Below are 20598 nucleotides of genomic sequence, written 5' to 3'. Positions count from 1 at the left end.
AGTGTCATGCCATGTCATTCGCTGTCTTCGTCATGTCCTTGCACATTCAGAATTGAAATCTATATTTCCATAGGCTAGCATTACAGTCATACAAAGTTTTACTCCCGGCTCTCGTGAGAGACGTCTGAAATTACTCACACTCATGGTATGTAACTTCCTTCCCATAATATTTTCTAAATTTGACAACCAGTAAGTTCTTACCCAAAGCCTGCGCAATAACTGAGCAGTATAAAGCCATTCTTATGTGAAGGCTGTAGGCATTCTCGTATTATTATATGAAATGGCGAACCTTCAATTGTTGTGCGCAGGTTAAAGTAACTGAGTAACTGAGGCTAACTTTAACGTTGACCAATCTCACTCAGTACTTTTCCTATAGACACAATCCACGTTTAATGTCGATAGTCAGTAGATTCGTACAGAAATGGTCGCGGAAAAGGAAGCCGTAAAGTTCACTGGACAGTTTTCGATGTAACACGCCTATTGGACCAGTGTCTCGCATCCTAATGTCCTGATTATATTTGGCCGTGGAGATATCGACTTTAGTTCTTCATCTATTAGATTAGTTCATGTAATAAGTAGTAATTAACTAAAAAACTTGTAAAAACGTGAAACATGATTGAAGCTGAATTAAATGGGTACATTTTAGTTTCCTTTCTAGTTTTAATTATTTAGATTTTAAAAATGTTATCTAATATTCGAGGCATCCAGCTGAACCAACAAATATAGGCATATTTAACATATATATCGATAATCCATATACATAATCTTTTCAAGCTTTAAAATCAATCGATTCTGTTTAAAAAAAAGAAGTTAAAAATAATTTTTTTTAAGATCCAGAACGAAAATGTCGTTAACTGTCAAACAGCCTAAATTTTATTGAACTATTATAAGCTATACTTAAGTCTATCTTAGTTTTATATATAACATCGATATGTATGTAGTTGGTATCCCTAAGACTGTAAGTATAGAAAGATCCATGTATTGAAAGTTTTAAAATCTGCTCCGTTGAATTCCAAAAAATGGGCTCTAAATCTATAAGATACTTTCGTAATTTCCGATACATTTTAGATTGACGATAATTTTGAATAATCATGTTTGTATTTACCCTCTCAAGAAGTACGCTCTGGGTTTACTATTCGACTACTTATTCCTCTATGTAATAGTCCCAAACGTGGCATTTATCTTAAATATTTACATTAATAATTGTTCATAATTATATACACGATGCAAGGAGTACGGTTCCTTTAAATGTACAATTTTCACTTAAATATATCCTAAGAAATAAAGGAAAAAAAGATAAATAGAAAAATAAAAAAACAAAAAAGATATTAAAAGCAAATTTATTGCTAAAATAAAATAAAACTATAACCACAAGCAATACATCATTTGCTTAATCGTACCTTCCATTTGTTGCTATTTTTGTACGTCGTCTAGAAATGTAAAAAAAAAGAGGCTTTTAAAAGAAATATAACGGAATTTTAAGTTGGAAGTTAAACATAAGCGACATCACAAGCTTGAGCTACCCCGACACGTATAAAATAGTTATAGAAAACATACAATAGTATAAAATAAACATTCATAATTTAAGTGTAAAACTTATAACCCAATTATAATAATATTTTAAACCTCTCCGGTTCATATAAACATAATAATACTTTTCAACTGGGGCCAGTATGTCATTGCTTAAATTTACATATGATTGCACTTTAAACTTTCATTAACAATTAAATGAACTTCTATCACTAAGATACCAGCAACGAATACTTACAGTACAGTCTACTCTAACTATGTACAGTCGGCGCGCGCAACGCGACGCATTTTTGGTATATTTATTTACAATCGAATAGAAAGCCGTAACTTAAAAATACTCAGATATTTGTACCAATCAGGGTACGATACGACCACTAAATAAAAAAAAAAATTAAAGCAAAATGCATATTTTTGTATCGTAAGGTTTTCTCGTCCGGGCGGACGTATGCCTGGCATATCACGAAGGGTTTATGTACAAAGTCTTTGGCCTTACAATAGAATTAACAAACACGTCTAACTACACATAGTATTTGCACTGAACTAAGCCGTCGTCCGGGCCTACAATAAATAAACGTCTTTCACGCGCTCACTTCAATACTCCCACCTGTCGTCCTCTGTTTCCGTTTTGATTTTGTCTTCAGGGAGCACGTCTTCAGGCGTGTGCGACGCTCGGGGCGTGTGAGGGGTGTGAGGCGTGTGAGGGGTGAGGGGCGTGTGCGGCGGGGGGGTGGCCGCGGGGGAGCCGTCGCGCGCCACCGCCGCCGGCTCCACGCGCACCGTCTCCTCGGCCTCCCGCCTGTAGTCGTCACTCCTCATGACACAGACCCCGTTGATGATGACCTCGTCGGGGTTCCTGGGCTTCTCGTCCTGCCAGTCGGGGTTGACCCACTGCGGCGCGGCGGGCTTCCGGCGGTTGGAGCGGCCGCCGGCCGGGGTCGACGCCGCTTTGGGCTCAGTCTTAGATTCCCCGTCGTCCAGCGAGTCTTCCGACCCGAGGTTGCTTTCCACGTCGTCGTCCTCGAAGTCGTCGCCGTCAGGCTCTCGCTTTAAAGGCATCGACAGGTCCAAACCTCCGCTCTGGTCCTTCCCTCTTTCATCGGGAGGGACTAACCCGCGCCCTATCAACGCGGCGAGGTTGGTATTCGCTGCGAAGTACGGAGGATACGGTAACGGGACTCCTGCGAGACCCATTCTTTCCTTCTGGAGTTCGAGCAGCCTCTGGTTCAGCAGTAATCTGAACTGAACCGGTTCGAAGGGCGCTGTAGATTGATCTCTCGCCGGTGGTTCCGCGGGAAGACCATGTGGCGCTTGCTGTTTTAGTCGCATGCGATGGTTGTGGAACCAGTTGGTGATTGTTCTCGTCGACAGACCTAGTTCTCCTGCTAGGAATTCTATCGTAGGCATGTTGGGGTAGGGATCGAGCGCAAACGCGAGTCTTAATGCCTCTTTCTGTTCTTCAGAAAACAGCACCCTTTGTTTCTTCGCTGAAGGAACACCAGATGTCGGTCCTGGAGAACTCGAGTGGTAGAACTCCGACGTGTCGTTGGATGACGTGTCTGAGGAGTTGTCCTGTCCTGGTCCGCTTGACCGTCGTCTTTTGTTAGCTTCACGCCTCTCGTTCTTGAGCGCTTGAAGACGGTCAATATTGTGAGCGTCACTCAACCACAACTGCATCCTGATGAACGGCTCTCGGCCTTTGATGCTGAGCATGTGCCAGGGTTTCGGTTTCGATAGCAACTCACTGACAGATCCCTGGGACAATCCGAGGACCGCTTCGCCAAAGATTTTCTGACCAATGTTGTTCGCGAGGAGGGCTTCCTTGATTTTCGTCGTGATCGTCTGGGTATCGAGGTCCTGGGTCAGGGCGGCCATTTCGTAGACGCTGGGGGACATGTGTTGGTGCAGGTTGCGCATCACTTGATGTTGGTGCGGGGGTGTGGGGGGCGGCGGTTTACGTTCCTTGTTGTTGTTGTCGTGGTGCTGCGAGGGGAGGGTGACGGCGTGGTGCGGGGGGAAGCCGGGCGGCGTCAGCAGCAGCGGGGCGGGCGCGAGGTGCGCCAGGTGCGGCGCGCCCAGCAGCTGCTCCTGCTGCATCTTGCTGAGCAGCGAACTGGCGTCCGACAGCATCTTCTGCGCCGGCGGCATCGGCTTGCTCATGTTGGGCGGACACGCTGCGGACAAAGACAAATATTGTTATTACGTTGACAAAGTTATAATATTTTAGTCATAGGTTGTTGGAAATTTTGACAAACAAGAGTCAAATCTTTTCTACTTTACTAGCACTTTAAAAGTACAGATTAAATTTTGATATCAACTTTGAATGATCATATCGTGATTGTAAGAAACGAACATTTTTTATTTCAGACATAAACAGTCCATATCGAGATTTATGTCGAAGTCAGTATGCTTCGTATACATCTCTGCATCCTATGTTTTAATCATTATATATATTTTTAAAAGAAATATATACGTGTTTCAAAATACTTACGAGGCGCTCCGCTATAGTTCCCGGTCCTCATCAGTTTTTCAGGTGCGATTTTGTACTGCGACGCGACCAGCTTGTGCACAGCGTTGTCGTCCTCCAGGAACATCTTCATGCGGATAAAGGGCTCCCGGCCCTTCTGCGTCAGCATGTGCCAGGGCTTCGGCCGCGCCAGCAGGTCGCTCACCGACCCTTGTGACAACCCCAACACAGACTCCCCGAACAACCTCTGACTGATCGAATACTGACTCAACGCTTCCTTCACTCTCCGCACGATATCCTCCGTGTTCAAATTGTTGAATAGATCGAACTGCTGTTGCGTTATCGGAGGAAGCACCGCCTTCATCGAGCGCTGTGGCGGCGCGTGGTGCGGCGGGTTGGTCGGCTGAGAGATCAGACTGTTCGTTATCGACGCCATCCTTTGCAAGGGACTCGCCGCAGCCGAACTACTGAAGTCATCATTAGGCGTTATCGCTGGCGGCAATATCGCATTCCCTAACGGACTCGATGCTGAGGATCCAGTCGACTGCTGCCCCGGTTCCAACTTCGGCCTGACTAATGAAAACGCACTGCCCGCGTGCCTTATAGCCTCTTCCGCGTCTATTGGCCTATCCTTATCACTATCAGTCATTCCATTCATTTTGGCGTTTTTGTCTTTAGGCAGAGAGAGATCCTGGACGGCGCCGGAGCCGTTCATGTGTTGGTTCTGCGCTTGCTGCATGGCTTGCTGCTGCAGCGCGAGGAGGTTGGGGAAGGGCGGCATCCCGGGGAGGTGTTGCAGGTTGGGGAGGTTGCCGCCGGGCTGGATCTTGGCCAGCTCGCGGTGGTAGGCCTCCAGTGCCATGCGGATGTCCTCGGGCGGCCGCTCCATGTGCGGGGGCATACCGCCGCTGAAAAAAGGGGGGAACATGCTACATTTTAGTTCAAGATTTGCTGTCCTCGTGCATATTATAGATTAATTGTCTACTATGAACTAGTGCTTATCTAAGTACAAGAAGTTGTCAGATAAAAATGACACAAAACATTTCCATCATCTTTGAACGGATTTCACGTGACATTTTACGTGAAAATGTACATCATCCCATTACTCTATCCAATTTTAATTATCTATATCAGGAAATAAATAAAATATATTATGATAAATCATACAGATTGAGCTAGCCCCGAAGTGAGTTCGAGACTTGTGTTATGGGATACTAACTCAACAGTACTATATTTTATAACACATATATATATATATATATATATATAGATAAACATCCAAGACCCAGTGGCAAGAACTTTAACCACTGCGCCACCGAGGTCGTCAAATAACAAAATATTTGAATCCATCTCACAAACCCTCATAATAAAATAATTTTACAAAAGTAATAATTACCCAGGGAAGCCGTCGCGACTGTGCCGCATATCCTCCACCCGCCTGGTCATGATCTTCGCGAGCTCCTCCTGGTAGATCCGAACCACCTTCTCCTGAGGAATGTCGTCATTCTCGTACTTCTTCAGTCTTCTGTTCTGGCTCGAGTCCTGGAAACAGATACGTCATTTGTTTCAAAAATGATCTTCATAGAAAATTGCTACGGAGTGTATTACCAACGCTAAGTTACGCACAAATGTCGTTTGACAGGACAAAAAATATCAGAGGAGCAGCTATTTTTCCCGTGAGATTTGAACCCACTAAGCACTGGCTGTCTGTTGGAGTTTTATTTTTCAGTACATCGTATAGCCATTTACTGTTCGAAAATAATTCACGTGGCAATTCCAAACATGGCACGATTAAACCTATTCTACATTTAATTTCAAAATTTTGAAGTATTTACCTTAGAATATGGAGACGGGCACTGTGTTCTAGGTGAACTGGAATCTTCATTGCTCCTCGAGTCATCATTATTTGGTTGCGAAGGCTTCATGAGATGTGACGCCTCGTTCAGAATGTGGGCCAGTCGCTCGTCGCCCTCGCTATCGGGCCGCCCGAATCCTGGGCCCAACGTGCCGTCTTTTGTACCGACTGGAGACAAACATTGAGAGTTAGATCAGGTTGTAAGAGAAGGTTGGGAAACATGTCAAAAAAGGAAGTTTAGATCTCATTACAATATAGCACTTTTAAATAAAAAATATGTAAATCGGTTAATATGTAATATGTTATCGGTCTTTTGATGATTTTTCCTAAAATACCTTCGTTACTCAAGTCTTAAAACAGTCTTAACTGACAGTCTTATAGAATAATCTTGTTCGGTATTTAAAAAATGTATTTTTTTCACTCCCGGCCTATTTAGAGTATCGTATAAAACTATGAATTAAAAAGCTGGCCGAAAACAGATTATGCATAATTGAACAGAATCCATCAATGACAGAACCTTCAATTTCAACAGAAAATAATGCTGACTATAAAACGATAATTAAGAAAAATGCTAAGTCATATATTAGAGACACATGAGTGATTCTTTTCGCTAATTCGGAAAAGTCATGTATTGTGAATGAAGTACTAGTGTTTTCACTTAGTACCCCAGCGGAAACCATAAACTCAAATCTCCTATTTAGAAACCACATAAACGTTTCAAGTCAAAATGTCCAACTATAATTTCGTAACAGTATTTAAACGTTGGTTTTAATTGCGGCAAAATGGCTGCAAGTATAGCGAGCGAATCATGCGCACGCGCTTGCCAAGTAATAAATAAGACAGTTATATTTGGCACAATTGAAATTAGGCGGATCATTAAAACGCTACAGTGCAATGAATAGCATTATAAGATATAATCACTGAATGGGACCACTCGTCGCCTAAGCGTATAATCCTAAAACGCCGCACGCGCATCCATAAACAAGTAGAGTTACGCGCGAAAACCGACGGCCATCTTGTGGTCATTCATCCTGTCAACATATTGTCTTTGGTCTCACAATGAACACTGTTTAGATGCTGATATATGCACGACATTAGTTTAATTAAGACCGGTAATTAGGAGTGTTAAGGATAAATGCGGTTATAATACAGGGATCTGCTCAGGCGGCGGCTCGACGCCATTATAATATCAAAGAAGTGTTTCAACATCGCTTAAGCATAAAATGCACTTCTATACAGTTAGTGTCTCTTTACATTGAAGAAGAAAGCTTTGAAGGTATCTTTCATGTTCGGACGGCCTGAATAAACACACACACATCTTCGTTTGAAAATTATTTCCAAGATTTTTAAATGTCTCTTTTTATTTTTATTTTTTGCAATTAATTGCATTGCATTTATTAGAGAATATAGAAAGATTAAGAAATGATTAGATATTTTTACTGAAACAACTGTCTAGGAATCAATTTATATATGTCCAAAATGTACAGTTTGCCCTCATTCAGCCGTAAAGCCTGCGTGTCTGGAACTCGTATCAGTGACATAATAACAAACATCATAAGCCAATAATCGTTATCACATGATTTGCTATCAACGATTTCAAGGAAATTTGAATATTAAGCTTTATACAAACACCTCGACAGCTGATGTCCTCGTTGTGTCATGTTATCATAAAAACAATGATTGTGTCAGAGACCATACATCGTTAAAAAATACATTTCTGTTTTGCGAAAAGTGACTCGAAAGATTTCCTCGAAGTTTGGTGATATCTCATTGATGCGGTCGCGTCGAGGAAAGCGAGAAGCATTATAATTTTATAAGGATCCACAAACGCTTTATCGCCTCCTTAATGTTATTTTAAAACCGACAATATGTTCACTAATTTCTTCGGGAGCATTCGCGATCGTCGCTTATTTTAGATTCGGGGAACAGGCCAACTTAAACCTTGATTAATTGACTGTAAAAAGCATAATGCGTCGGCCATATTAGTTGTTTTTCGAATTCTCGCTTTTATTGCCGTTCAAAGTGATTTACTTTTAAAAATTTCGAATGTTAAGAAAATAAATACCGGCCAGTTACATGCTTTTTACCATAGAGTGAAATAAAGGAAGATATACACGATAGTTGGTGGAAAAGAAAATGAAAATTGCAACTTTCACTAACCAAGGCTTACATAAGGAGTTCGAAAGACCATTTGTTCCCACGTTCCAGTTGCAAGTCGGTGTGACATGCAAACAATGTCCTTCTGTACTTTACCATTTGTATTTTTTTTTTGAAACCGCCATTCACAGACGTAACGACTTATGACTAAGGCGACGTGATCTAAATAAATTTAAAAAATGGCTTGATTATATCGTATGATCATAATGTTTTCAAGTTCAAGCCCATAATAACAGCAGACAATAAGTCCACATACGTGATTTGGTTGTATAATTGCGTTGTTTACTTTTTAATGTCTTGTTAAATTGCCACTTTGTTTCGGCCATCTTAATTTTATGTCGATTTTATAAACGTGACTGTAACTTTCATGAATTTCCGTCGGAAAAAATACGTTCGTTGTGTTTTGTTAAAAACCACTTTTAGATTTTTAGTCATATTACTTATTAACAATACCAAGTTTTGACAAAACATATGTGGAAAAATCGAACTAGTCAAGACACTGCAATTTCGAGAGATCTTTATCTTCTTGATCGATCACCGTCTGCGCGGGCCCTTATATCGCTAGACATTAGCATGTACCGCGTGTCCCGTGGACCACCATAACCAATTATTTAGTTTATTCCAAATTCATTCTTTGACATACGAAACGTCAATAAATTTCAACTCACGCCGCTATTCAATGCCTTTGATCTTGCGGAGATTTTGTTATTCTGTGTGTAACACGCGGCCAATTACCTACATCTACGTGCTCAAAATGTTGTCACAAAAACTAGGTTTACTCTGCAACAGCGTCTTAACATGCGCCATTTTGTTTTTAGTAACGTCAAATTCATCGACATGGCCGCCGGCCGATAGTGTACGAAATTATTTGCCCTCGTAATTGTCGTACAATCTTTACATCAAGAAGGTCCTTAGCTGACTCATATTCTTATCTCAGCTGTTGTTGACTGTTAAAGCGATATGATCACTCTTTATTACACCCATTACGATGTGCATTTTTGATGGATAGTTAAAAAATACCGCTTGACCAATTAATGTCGTCCGGTCACGGAACTTTTGTATTTATCGAACTCAGTTTGATTATAAGAGGGAGAGGGGGTGAAATTGTAAACTCGAGTAACACAATCCATGGATAATAATATAAAAAAGAAAATTATTTGTTTATGCGACATTATATCGCGTGCGTGCACGCGAAAACTATTTCTTTGTAGCCGTTATTGATTGCTATTGCCGTATGAATATTCAAAGCCTTTGGAAAGTAAAGGGGGTGGTGCCCTAAATTATCGTGTCATTGTGACATAGTAAAAAAATTACCATTCGCCAGCAACGTTCTAGCTAGTATGTAGAATTGGAGCGGGGAATGTGTATCCGGGATTGTAAATCAAGGTGGCGTGGGTAGTCGAAAGAAAGGGGTGAGAAGTGCGCGCTCCATACGTCATTGTGTAGATCGATGGTCATTTGCATCGCAGCCGTCCTCAGCGGCGGACGTCAGCGCCGCTCGAAAGTGTTGCTCAAAGAAAAAAACAACATTTGAATTGTTAATGTTGTGCAAAAGAAATAGTTGCATAAACTGGCATCGGAGTTAAAATTAGGTGCCGACGTGTAACAATGAGGCCGCACTTGGAGCGCGTCCCGTACTAATTTATCACATAGATTTTCTCATAGTTAACGTTTAATTTAGTGGGATGTAAAAATAATTTTCAACTGGCTCGCATGCAGGAAGGCCTCGTTGAAATTTGAGCTTCGACCTAATTACAATTTCAAATGGGCAGCGATAAAATTTTCCAATACGGAGTTTTTTTAAAAAGGCAATAATTAAAAGAATTAAATGAGGTTAGATTTGCATTTGCTTATTTATTGACGTTGATTATGTGGTAGTTTTTTTGGTTATGATGGAAAAAGCGGGAAGTTCGTTATAGGTTTGTTTGGAGGAGAAAAAAAACGCGCTTTCTTTTGTTCGACAGTTCGACATTGCGTGCGTTGAGGCTATGGCATCGCGTGCGGCGATCGGCTATCGACGGTCACGCTGATGACACCATATCGTAGAATACAGACTGCTTATACGCTCTTGAATTGAACATCAGTCTGGTAATTTGTTTTCAAGATAAAGGGAAGATAGGTGTACTTAATGAATAAGTTGCAAAGAAACTGTATATAATTTAACTTTGTCCCAAAATAAGCACCATACTTAAATTGTAAAAAAAAATAATGGTTGTTAAGTATATGTTTTGCGCAAGTGCTATTACATAAAATTGCTTTCTTGAGTTGAGTCTTGTCCCTTTGTGAGCCCATATAGATTGTCATAGAGAGGTAATAACACCATTGTTTTGGTAGCCTTTCACTTGTGTGATGTAAGCGTTGTGACAGTTTAGCCGGTCGGAAGCAACGGCTCGTGTTTTAACAATATTTCGAAACATAAAAGTATACGTAATTACGAATAGTTTAAATAGGATTTTTCACGCATTCGTGCTTTTTTCGTTATAACAAAGTATTGAATCAGATTGATACGTATATTTTGTATAGAATAATATACATTGAGTTCTTAAAATTCGCAGAATGTAAGTTTGATAAACAACAAACAACAAAACAATCGGTTAAAAATAGTCCAAACAAGCATTTCGCTGTGACTAAAGTCAAAATCCCCTGTGGAAAGGTAAAAACGTTAAGAGCACTCGTCGACAGAGTCGCTAGTTGCTAACTAGATTCAATAATCAATTTTGCTAGCGCCGCAGAGACCGCCATATCGTAGTGCGGCAACTCCATTTTTGTCTATGAAATGCAAACCAGTCGATGGCTAGATCAGCAAGTCTGTGGATTTGGACGCAAAGATTTTTGGGTGTGATAACGGTAACTGTCAAGTTCTAAATTTAAAAATGTACAAATAAATGTAACTCTGAAATGCCAGTTATTAATTTACTTATATGCCTGGCCGAAAAAGAAATACCTAGTCGTATTTTCAAAAAATAAAAAAGATATAAGGGACACTAATGAAGATACTATTTTATTTATCGATGTAAGACGGTTGCATCACTAGTGTCGGCCCCCGTATCGGCCCGCGGGAGCTTATCCGAATAACTTTTAACGATAGCATAGCAAAGTTTTTTAACGAAATAACCGAATTTCCGTTAACTGCGCTCCGTGTCTGTAACGCAGTTAGTCTCACCTGATCGTCTGGCGAAGTTTTATCTACGTGTAGCTAATTGATTTAGGTATCGCCCTTAGGTGTCAGATTTTTATTTGTGGAAAGCATTTTTCGAAAATTTACTTCATGTCTCATACGAACGTAGAATCGGTGTAACTTGTAGATTATTAAACAACATTAATTTGGAAAACATGTAGATTTTTTTATAGTTAGATCGGTTAGATCAAAAGGGCTGCATGTTCGAGAAAAATATAATGAGCGGTTACGCTACTGTGTCAAAGGTACCATTTTTCATTGGCCAGGCGTGCAGGAGCATTGATTTCTGCCGGCTTTATTGATTGTGATGGCGATTGATTGCCGGCAAGCACGCGAGCTGAACCGAACACACGCCCGGTCTGTGCTACTGTTCGCATAAAATTAAAAAAAAAACCGGTAATATTGTTATGTCCATGTTTTACGACGTATGCATTGATAGATTTTGATTGTTTGAAAATATCACATGTATTATCAATTAGATTGTCTCAATCGGAATTTACGATGTTGAATAAACAATTTTTTAATACTTCAAGATTAAAGTTTTAATAAAAATGCACTTAGTTTGAATCCAATGAAATTGAGATATAAACTAATCGGGAAAATATCTGTCGTTAAGTACCTACTAAGTTACGCGCTTTTATTAGGATGTTCAGCACTAACCGGTTTTGACATGCCAATGATCAGTACTACAATTAGTACAAATGACTGCACGAGCGAGATAAAATTCTAATCACGATTCATTGTGCTCCCCCTGGTATGATTTTCAAGGATTTTCAAATATGAAATATTTGAATATTTGAAGCAGACATCAAGACAGCATGCCGTCTTGTGATTGGTCCCATGTCCCATGACGCAGACTATTCAATTGTCAAATTCAGGTGACAATGTTGTGTCACAATTTTTTTCCATCTATCTGGATTTATCGTTCAAAAAAAGATAAAAAATCGTAGGTAAAAAAATTAGAAACACCTTGTTAATAAACGTGGTTTACGTGGATACCGAATCCTGATTCTCGGGCAAACAAGTCTTTCATAGCTACGCATTAATCCTTACTAATTATGCAAGACAGGGAGCAAAGATGTAAAATGGTCGTCCACAAATCGTGTCCAAACTGACAGGTCGAACAACCCATCTTGTGGGACAGATCTGTGATATATATGTCGGTTTCGCCAAGGAAACGCACGCAGTTAATTACAGCGAATAATATGTCAGGATGCATTTAATATCCTATTAAACAGATTGTGAAAGAAAATGGCGGCGTGCGGAATGCGCGTGGAATTTGCGCGAGCATCTATTTCGACGTTTCTAAAGAAATTACAATGTTTCTCAAATTACGATGTCATAAACTCATCAATGATGGATAAATCTTTCTATTTTTGAATTTTGTCGCTTTCGTTTTGGCGCGAATCCGCACAATGTCAGTTTAGGCAGCTTTACGCGAAAATCGAAGGAGTGAATTTGCGTGGGCGATGACACTTGTTTATGGCCACGCAGTTGAAACGCGGCATTATTAAAATAATTACCTTTGCCTCGGCCGTCAGTGTAACGAGAATGCCCTTCTTTATCGTATTTTTTGGTCGTTTGTTTATGGTTGATAATAAAAAAATGGAAAGATTTGTTTTTGGCAGTTCGACCTTCACTTGTCACTCAACTGTAGAACAGTTATTTGGACATGTCATAAACAAAGAATGATTTTATTTTAACGCACGATTTTTTATATAATTATTTTTTATTATTTTAACGTCACGACGCCAAATAAAATATTGCCAATGAGTGTATACCGCATGGGAAACGTTAATTGTCTTAACAATTAACGTTTAAAATAACACGTTAATTATCTCGATCGCCGCCGTTGTAACGTTTCGTTTCGCGGGAACAATAAATTCTTGCATACATCTAAATATAATGGGTGCAGCCGATGATGTGTTAAGTGCAGGGTTGCCCGAATAAAAAAAGTTAAATTGACTAATTTCATCTCACTTTAAAATATTACGCCAACCTAACCTTATATCATTTTTGGACCGATAAAAAGATGAAAATCATATTTGCATTACGTATGTCGTTAATGGAAGTAAAAACTTCTCATATAAATCATAGTAAATAATCTTAATAAAAAAAAAATTGTCCAACAAACCTATTAGCGAATCTGCATAATGTGTTTAAGGACGTAATGACCTCAATAATAGTTAACTAAATATAGGCAACATAATAATGTAGTGATGTTAATAGGCAATAACTATAAATTGTATTTACACATGCAAGCCCTAGGTCGTTCAGAGAACACAGTACTTATCTAATAATAAAGTAGGATCACTGAGCGTGTCCACGCATCGCACAACTACGCAAATTAATTAATTGTTTTATTTTTGGACCGTTTACAATTTTGCATTTGAAATTATGCACTGACCTTATTATTAAAGGCCAAATTGTTATCATCTATTTAAAACCAAAGAATCATAGAATAATTCCACTGTCCTTTTTTGAAATTTAGAATTTTTCCGCTTTAAAAGTTGCCAGTATTAGATAGATTAAAAATAAAGCATTTTATGTATTCTGACGTGAAAATGATTATATCTCAAATCATAGGACGAGAAAATGTTGAACTACAACTTAGAGTAACAACTTCCTTAACGGCGTTTTGATTGAAAAACAAGTTGAACAGAAAATGCAACACTATAGCTACCACAGATTAAATTCCGTCAATAAAAGTAAAGGAAAATAGTCGGGACGAGCGAACGACAGCGTTTAGTCGCGCTCGTCAGCCGTTTGCGCGTTCAGTCGTGACAATTACTAAAGTATTATCTTGCACACTCGTTTACGTATAAAATCATAAAGTATATAATGAGACGTGGTATTATAAAGATAAATATGCCTGTAAAGGGGACTGATTGCTTCGTCGGAAGGCTTCAAAGCCGCCGCGGGACGACTGGCATTCCTGGCAAAATTATTTTCTTGACCCTACGCTAGAGTTTTGCGCTACTCGACAAAAGATGGCGTTACATGTACATTGTTGCTCGCATTCCGAAGTTTTTCGCTGCGCCCTTGCGGAGTTATTTTCAATGTAAACGCTCTTAAAGGGCCATTTAGTTTTTCAAAGATGCTTTCTAAGTGGCCGTCTCGGGTGATTTTTTGTGGGGAATGTCCTGTGTAATAATGCTTTGCGGTAATTAAATCGTAAATTAAATGTGTGTCCTTGCTGTAGTTAATTTTCATATGTTTTGAGTTCCAAATTTAAATAGTAATTCAAATGGCTTCACCAATAATTAGGAACTACATTAGAATACATTTTGTTCCTACGTGAACTCAACGATAGATGGCTCTGTGGTGTCTGGAAATGATTTACTCCAGTTTTTTTTTCAATTCAAATCGAGAACACAGATTGAGTACCTAATAAGAATATTCTAAAGTCGAATCCAACTTTAATCTAATGTACCTAGGTATTTATTAATTTAGATTTTTCACTATGATTTTTTTCTTCCAGCCAAGTACAGATTAATATACTTAATTACATTGTTTTTAAAATCCTATTATAATTTTAAATATCGAATAGTGGCCATCCAAGCGTGAGATCCTGTTTTAATTTACAGCACCAATCGAATCGTTCACACCGCAAACTTTTGATAAAGTTATATTCGGGTCTTTCGATGCCCGGAGGCTGTATCGAGTAATTATTATGTGATTATCGGTCGCTCGCCAGATTTTCGTGTTTGTTCTCAACTTTATGATTTATGAGATATTGACCCGCGTTTCATGTGTTGAAAGTACCCTAATGAAGGTTTGGCACTTTTGGGATTACATTTTCGGATAGGTGTTAAAAAGATGATTAACAAACTGGCCACATACGCTACAGAAAAAAAAAATGTTTTAACTTATTTGTTTTAGAATTGATTTATAAAAAGACAAATCCATTCCAAACTATAAATTTAAATCTGGCGTTCTATTTTCAATCTAGAATTCCATGTGTTAAATTTGAAGACTTTGCACGTCCATTCGAAATTCAAATCAATTCGGAAGTTGGACGTCCAAGACGCTAACTTCTCTCCATTTGCGTTCGATGTCCATCGTCCGAGTGTATTAGTGCGCGGTTAATACACTTCTGAACTTCATTTAAAACGCTTGTGACAGTTCCCAAGAGTTTCCGAACCTGCTTTACTTTGATAACATATAATGTTAAGTTATAGATAAAGCATGTTATAAAGTTTCTTAAGGGTCGTCTAAAAATTAGTTTAGTAATCATTCTTCGAACGTTCTAATCCGACCAAAGAAACATTTTTACACATAAATCTCAGTCTGGCTAATAAAACGTCAGCAGAAATGACACGTAACAAGGATCTGCTGGAGTTACATATGCAAATGTCTACGTGAACAGGATAAACGAAAATTAGTTGCAAAATGCATTCTAATAACAAATCCGAGTGTTGAAAAGCACAATTGAATATTAAAATTTGCTTAGCATTAAACTAAGAGCACTACAAGGGGAGTTTAGAGTAAAGGAGCATCGAGGACGCTTAACTTCGGGCATAAAGCCTTCGGGTGTCCTGCGCCGGCCGATAGTGGCCATAGAAAATAGATTTTCACGCTACGCTTCAACCGCTTTGAGAGGCGAACTTTGCCCAAATATTGCCGCGTACGAGTTCAACATTTTCGGATAATTCGTTCCATGTTCCTATTTCAAACGCAAAGTTTTAGTATTTCGAATGGCCAGTTTGTTTTAAAAGTAATTCTGTTTTCGAATTTGTGTGTATACAAAATAATTTGAATTTTAGAATGAAATTTTATATCGAATGAAGTGTCTACGACGTCAAAAATAGTCGGAAAATCTTTTTCAAGCCCTGGTTTCCTTGAAATAAGGTCTAATATCGAAGAGTGTCGATATTTCAAGTGCACGGAACACTTTATTTAGACATTTCGTCACTGAACCGTGCTGTAGTAATAAGAGCAATAATTACAACCACCGTAACTACAGTTAATTGGACTGAAGGATTAAGTGAATAAATAATATGCGGTTAACTTACACCGACGCTTGGGTCGCAAAAACGAGCACTCTTCTACTTGATGTACGTATGTTCATCTTTAATTTTATTGTGTTTAGTCACGATCTGTTGATCCAAATATAAAATCATGTTCGTTTAATATAATTCTGCAACCTGCAATTACTTAGGCTACAGATAGTTGTACTGTTTCTTATAATACAAACATGATAAATATGAATGGATCGTCTAGAAAAAAGATAGAAATTAATTTGAAATTATGATCAGATGGCTGTTCTTTTTTTAAATGCTTTTGGCGCTAAACGTCACTTCTTTCTTTCACCGTGTCCGTCATAGAAGTGGTCAGCTGAAGACCAAGGATAACCACAGCAAAACTTTATTTAAAATATATACTTATTCAACCACTAATGGTGGCTAATGTGACAGAATAATTGTATTGATTTCAGTTCATTGTTTCTTTTTACATACCTATACATACTGAACTTTTATATCACATCACAACTGGTGAGAATTTACTCATTTGTCCGCACAAAGCCTGAATAAAAAATAAACAAACGTCAATTGGAATTCTTTTCACGTTTAAATTGCGAGTTAGTAGGTAGGTAAGTTTTGCATTCGCCGGCACTAGCAACATTTGTTCTCACAATAATGATCACACGGCCATTTCTGTTTTAGAGTTCCATCCCCGATATGGTTTGAAATTGGAATGACATTATCTATGGATTTTTTTTTCTGTTTATAGGCAAAGATCGTTAAGTTAGACGGCAGATCCTGTGCATTTTTACTCATAATGTTGTTTGATTGTCTGCAACAAACTGGACTTGTCATTTGCGAATCTCCTTATGCGTGACGTGTGAACGTCGAACGCCATAACAATCGTTTCGCAACGAACGGACAGGACTGTATGCATTATGTATATATATCGTGGGAACTGGGAAATCGTGGAAATGTATGCTATAACAACATGGCTAAATGACACGTTGGGTATTGTATGGGAGTCGAGCTTAGGACACACTTGAGTTGCTGTCACAGTAACTGCCAAGCTCGCGTGCAATCATGGAAAATAATTCACAATTTTCTTTACATAAGAACCCATTCATGATAGATAATGTAATAAATATATTATTACAGTCTAAAAAAAATATTTATTTTTAATAAATGAAATAGCGTTTGCGGCCAGTTCGTTAAACAATTGGATAGTAAAATAAATAATTCCAAATTCAAAAAGCTGTCAATTCTTCGGTTGCATGCTGTAATTGTGTCCACTTTGGGACAAAAAATGTGTCTTAATATCGTGCGTGTTCCGACATCGTGAAACTTTGACGAATATATGCCATGAGTTGTCGTCATTATTTTTTATTCATGATTTTGATACCATTGCCTAGTAGCACCTTGCGGGGCACGTTTTCGTAGTCTATCTAAAAGTGTTTATTTAAAAGGTTATAACTTTGCGTGACTTTCGTTAGAGTATTCTCTGAAGAAGTTAAGAAAATGTTAAGATACTTTGACTGATAAATGTTTTGTTTTAGTGAAATGATGAATAAGTGAATTTATAGTTGTCGCGTGTCAAAAGCGTCAGTCTGTGGCTATTACTTTTATGAGTATTTTTTGCGTTTTTGTGTGTAATGTGACCATTTACTTGGTTGTATTTTATGCGTCTGCGTTTTTGCGCGGTCATTTAATATCATCGTGTCACATAGACGATTAAACTTTAGAAATGTTTATACACAGAACCTAAACATTTTTGTCTTCGTCGGTTCTAGAGTTACATCAAAAACTATTCTGGTGAAGCGAACAATGCTACTAGCTCCACCCTGACCTGAGATTAAATCTTTAAAATAATAAATAGAAAATGTAGGACACACATAACATAGAATTTTCTCGATTGCGAAATATTGATTAACGACATAAAATTACCCGGTTTACAAAGCGACCATAGAGCATACATTCCCACGGTGGATGTGTTTGATTATCGGTTATAACTGGCAATCATTACTGAAGCCATTTGTGACGGATGTTGAACGCTGTGCCGTGGCTGCATCGATTCGCGATAGTAGCTGGTTCTTTTTTTGAAATTATATTTTTCATTCGATATTCAAAGTTGCGTTCGTGGACAGTACGCAGTATTTATTCCTTGATTATTTAAAATAATGTATCAAGCTTAGGCTAGAATTTAGATTACAATAAGTTGTTTTTTGTAAACATAAAAAGCATGCCTTGACGAAACTTCCTATTGCGCCAATTCGTTCTGAACCACAATAGACCACAATTCATATGCACCGAAAAGCAAATTCAAAACTCTAATCGCACACCGAAACAGAATAAGAAAAACGGAACCCTTTCGTATTATCTGAAATTCAATCTATTTGAGCTCATCCCTATCGATGGGACAAAGGCTAATACGAGGCAGCCATTGTCTCCGTAGATTTATACTTTGTCCTGCATTGTCATTAATGTGTACACCGCTTCACAATGAGAGCGTACTTTTTAATTCTTCCGAATTCTGCCTGCGAACGCATTACGTATACGGCCTTTATGCCAAATTTCGTAGAAATAGATGGCGTGGTAGTTCCAGCGCGTTCTCTATTTAAAACGAATTCATATTTCTTTAGGTTTGTCTGTGATTAAGTTTACATACAGCCTTTTCGTTGCCATGGAAATCGATCTCAAATACCTATTTGAAGATCTAAAAACACTATTAAATTTAATGAAGTAAAAGAATTTGTGTTTATTTTTAGTTTTAAGAGGGCTACATTGGTTTTGTATGAAAAATAAGCGACAAGCAAGATCTACCTATCTAACTATGTAGCGTGTAATTGCAATGAAGGCTTGGTAACATAAAGTGCCCGAATTGCATTTTAATGATGTGACAGCAAGCATTGTGTGGGTCGTCGCTAGGTGCGTGTCCGCTTCCCATTGTTCCGTCTGTTTGTTTGTTTCTTTCTCATCAACCTCGATAAATTAGTGCGGAATTGTCGGTACAAATTAGTTTTTCAACACTCCGTCTATGAACGTTCAGAAACATTATTGATATTATAAGAAGTAAAGAGAAATTGATGGATTTTCTAGCCTGTGTAATAGAAAACAAAGTAAAAGAACAAAAAACTGAAACGATAAATTGAAAACGAGGAGCGCGCATGAACATGTCCCCCACTACTCGCGCTCCCCACTTACCCCCCCTTAGGACACAGGATAACACATCCTTCCCGACGGGAACTAGGATAAGTGCGGGATTCGGAAACGGGGCGAGGAAAAGGAAAAACAAAATAAACAACAAAAAATAAATTAAGCGAACAATCATTACTGAACGATCGAGTAAAGCGTTTAAGTGCTAAAACAAGTTGTGTTTGTAACGTTGAATGGCCCAAAAGTAAACATCTCTAATATCTCAGCATTCTTCCCGTGATTGATGAGCCCTATTGTCAGGTGAGGACCGATAACGGGCAGCAAACCGTTCGGAAGATTGAGCTAAAGGGGCGGAATTGATGGATTCGTGCCGAGCCCAGAGCCATGACGTGATAGCAATAACAAGCAATTTAGAATTTGGAATAACAACTGACAATTAAAAAAAAAAAACACTATTTTTAAATTTTGGGCTCCGGTTTCGTAATTAGAAGTAAATAAAAACTTCGTTGTTGTCTATTCCTAACCAGTCGGCAAACGATTCCTTTTTTAATTAAACGAGCTTGGGACAGGACGTTCTGGTTAGAGACAAACAAGCAACTGTGTGTACCTTTCTTTGGAATGAGCGACTTGAGGAGCATCACGGCGGCCTCGTCGCACGCCCACGCGTGCATCTTCCTGTACGAGTCCCTGCCCTTCTCCGTCAGCTTGTCCCAGGGCTTCGGCTTCGACAGCAGCTCCGAGACCGTCCCTTGAGACAACCCAAGGACGTACTTCGCGAATAGCCTCTGCCCAATATTGTGGACTGACAACAGTTCCCGCACTCTTCGGCTTATATGCAGCGTGTCCAAATTCGTGTTCGCATATTTGTCCATATTGTATCTGAGCATTTCTTGGAGCCTCGCTTCCATTGGATCTCCTTTTGGGATCAAGGAGTCTCCGAGTCGTCCTACTAGAGCGCCAGGCGGCAGCGGACCCATGTCCTCTGCGAAGCGGTAGGGGCGATGCTCCTCGAACCTGAAGGGGCTCGGGGGCGGCAGCGGCAGCGGCGTGGGTCCGTTGTTGTTGTGATGGGTCGTGTTGTTGTTGAGCGGAGGCGGCGTGCTCGGCCACTCTTCAGGACCTGTAGTGAGAGTGACGGTTACGCGGGAACACGAGGGTCACGGGATCAGGGAGGGGGGTGTAGTGGTTCACGCACGCCCGTAAGCGTCGCAACTCGCAACGTCATCCGCATATGTAATTCGCGGCTTCTCTCAAGTCGGCATGCCCCGAATTCTAAGGCCTAAGGTTGGAACGATTA

General features: G+C 39.3%; 1 protein-coding gene across 7 annotated transcripts in view; it reads right to left on the bottom strand.

The window, feature by feature from the left end:
* Positions 1–1321: 1321 nt before the first annotated feature.
* Positions 1322–20598, bottom strand: part of ct (cut) — a 151127-nt gene continuing 131850 nt past the window's right edge. For 5 of the 7 annotated variants that reach the window (XM_053761025.2, XM_064436639.1, XM_053761022.2 and 2 more), the window contains 5 exons: positions 19909–20421; positions 5830–6017; positions 5391–5536; positions 4019–4923; positions 1322–3701 (listed from right to left, as the gene is read on the bottom strand). In XM_053761025.2, coding sequence (XP_053617000.1) covers positions 2122–3701; positions 4019–4923; positions 5391–5536; positions 5830–6017; positions 19909–20421 — 3332 coding nt within the window. In that variant the 3' untranslated portion in view covers positions 1322–2121. The remainder of the gene's footprint in view (positions 3702–4018; positions 4924–5390; positions 5537–5829; positions 6018–19908; positions 20422–20598) is intronic. The other 2 variants (XM_053761023.2, XM_053761027.1) reach the window with 2 other exon arrangements.

The sequence above is a fragment of the Plodia interpunctella genome, chromosome 21 (assembly GCF_027563975.2).
Source record: "Plodia interpunctella isolate USDA-ARS_2022_Savannah chromosome 21, ilPloInte3.2, whole genome shotgun sequence".
NCBI classification, from domain to species: domain Eukaryota; kingdom Metazoa; phylum Arthropoda; class Insecta; order Lepidoptera; family Pyralidae; genus Plodia; species Plodia interpunctella.
The sequence above is the reverse complement of the archived record's forward strand: the minus strand, read 5'-3'. Positions and strand labels throughout refer to the sequence as shown.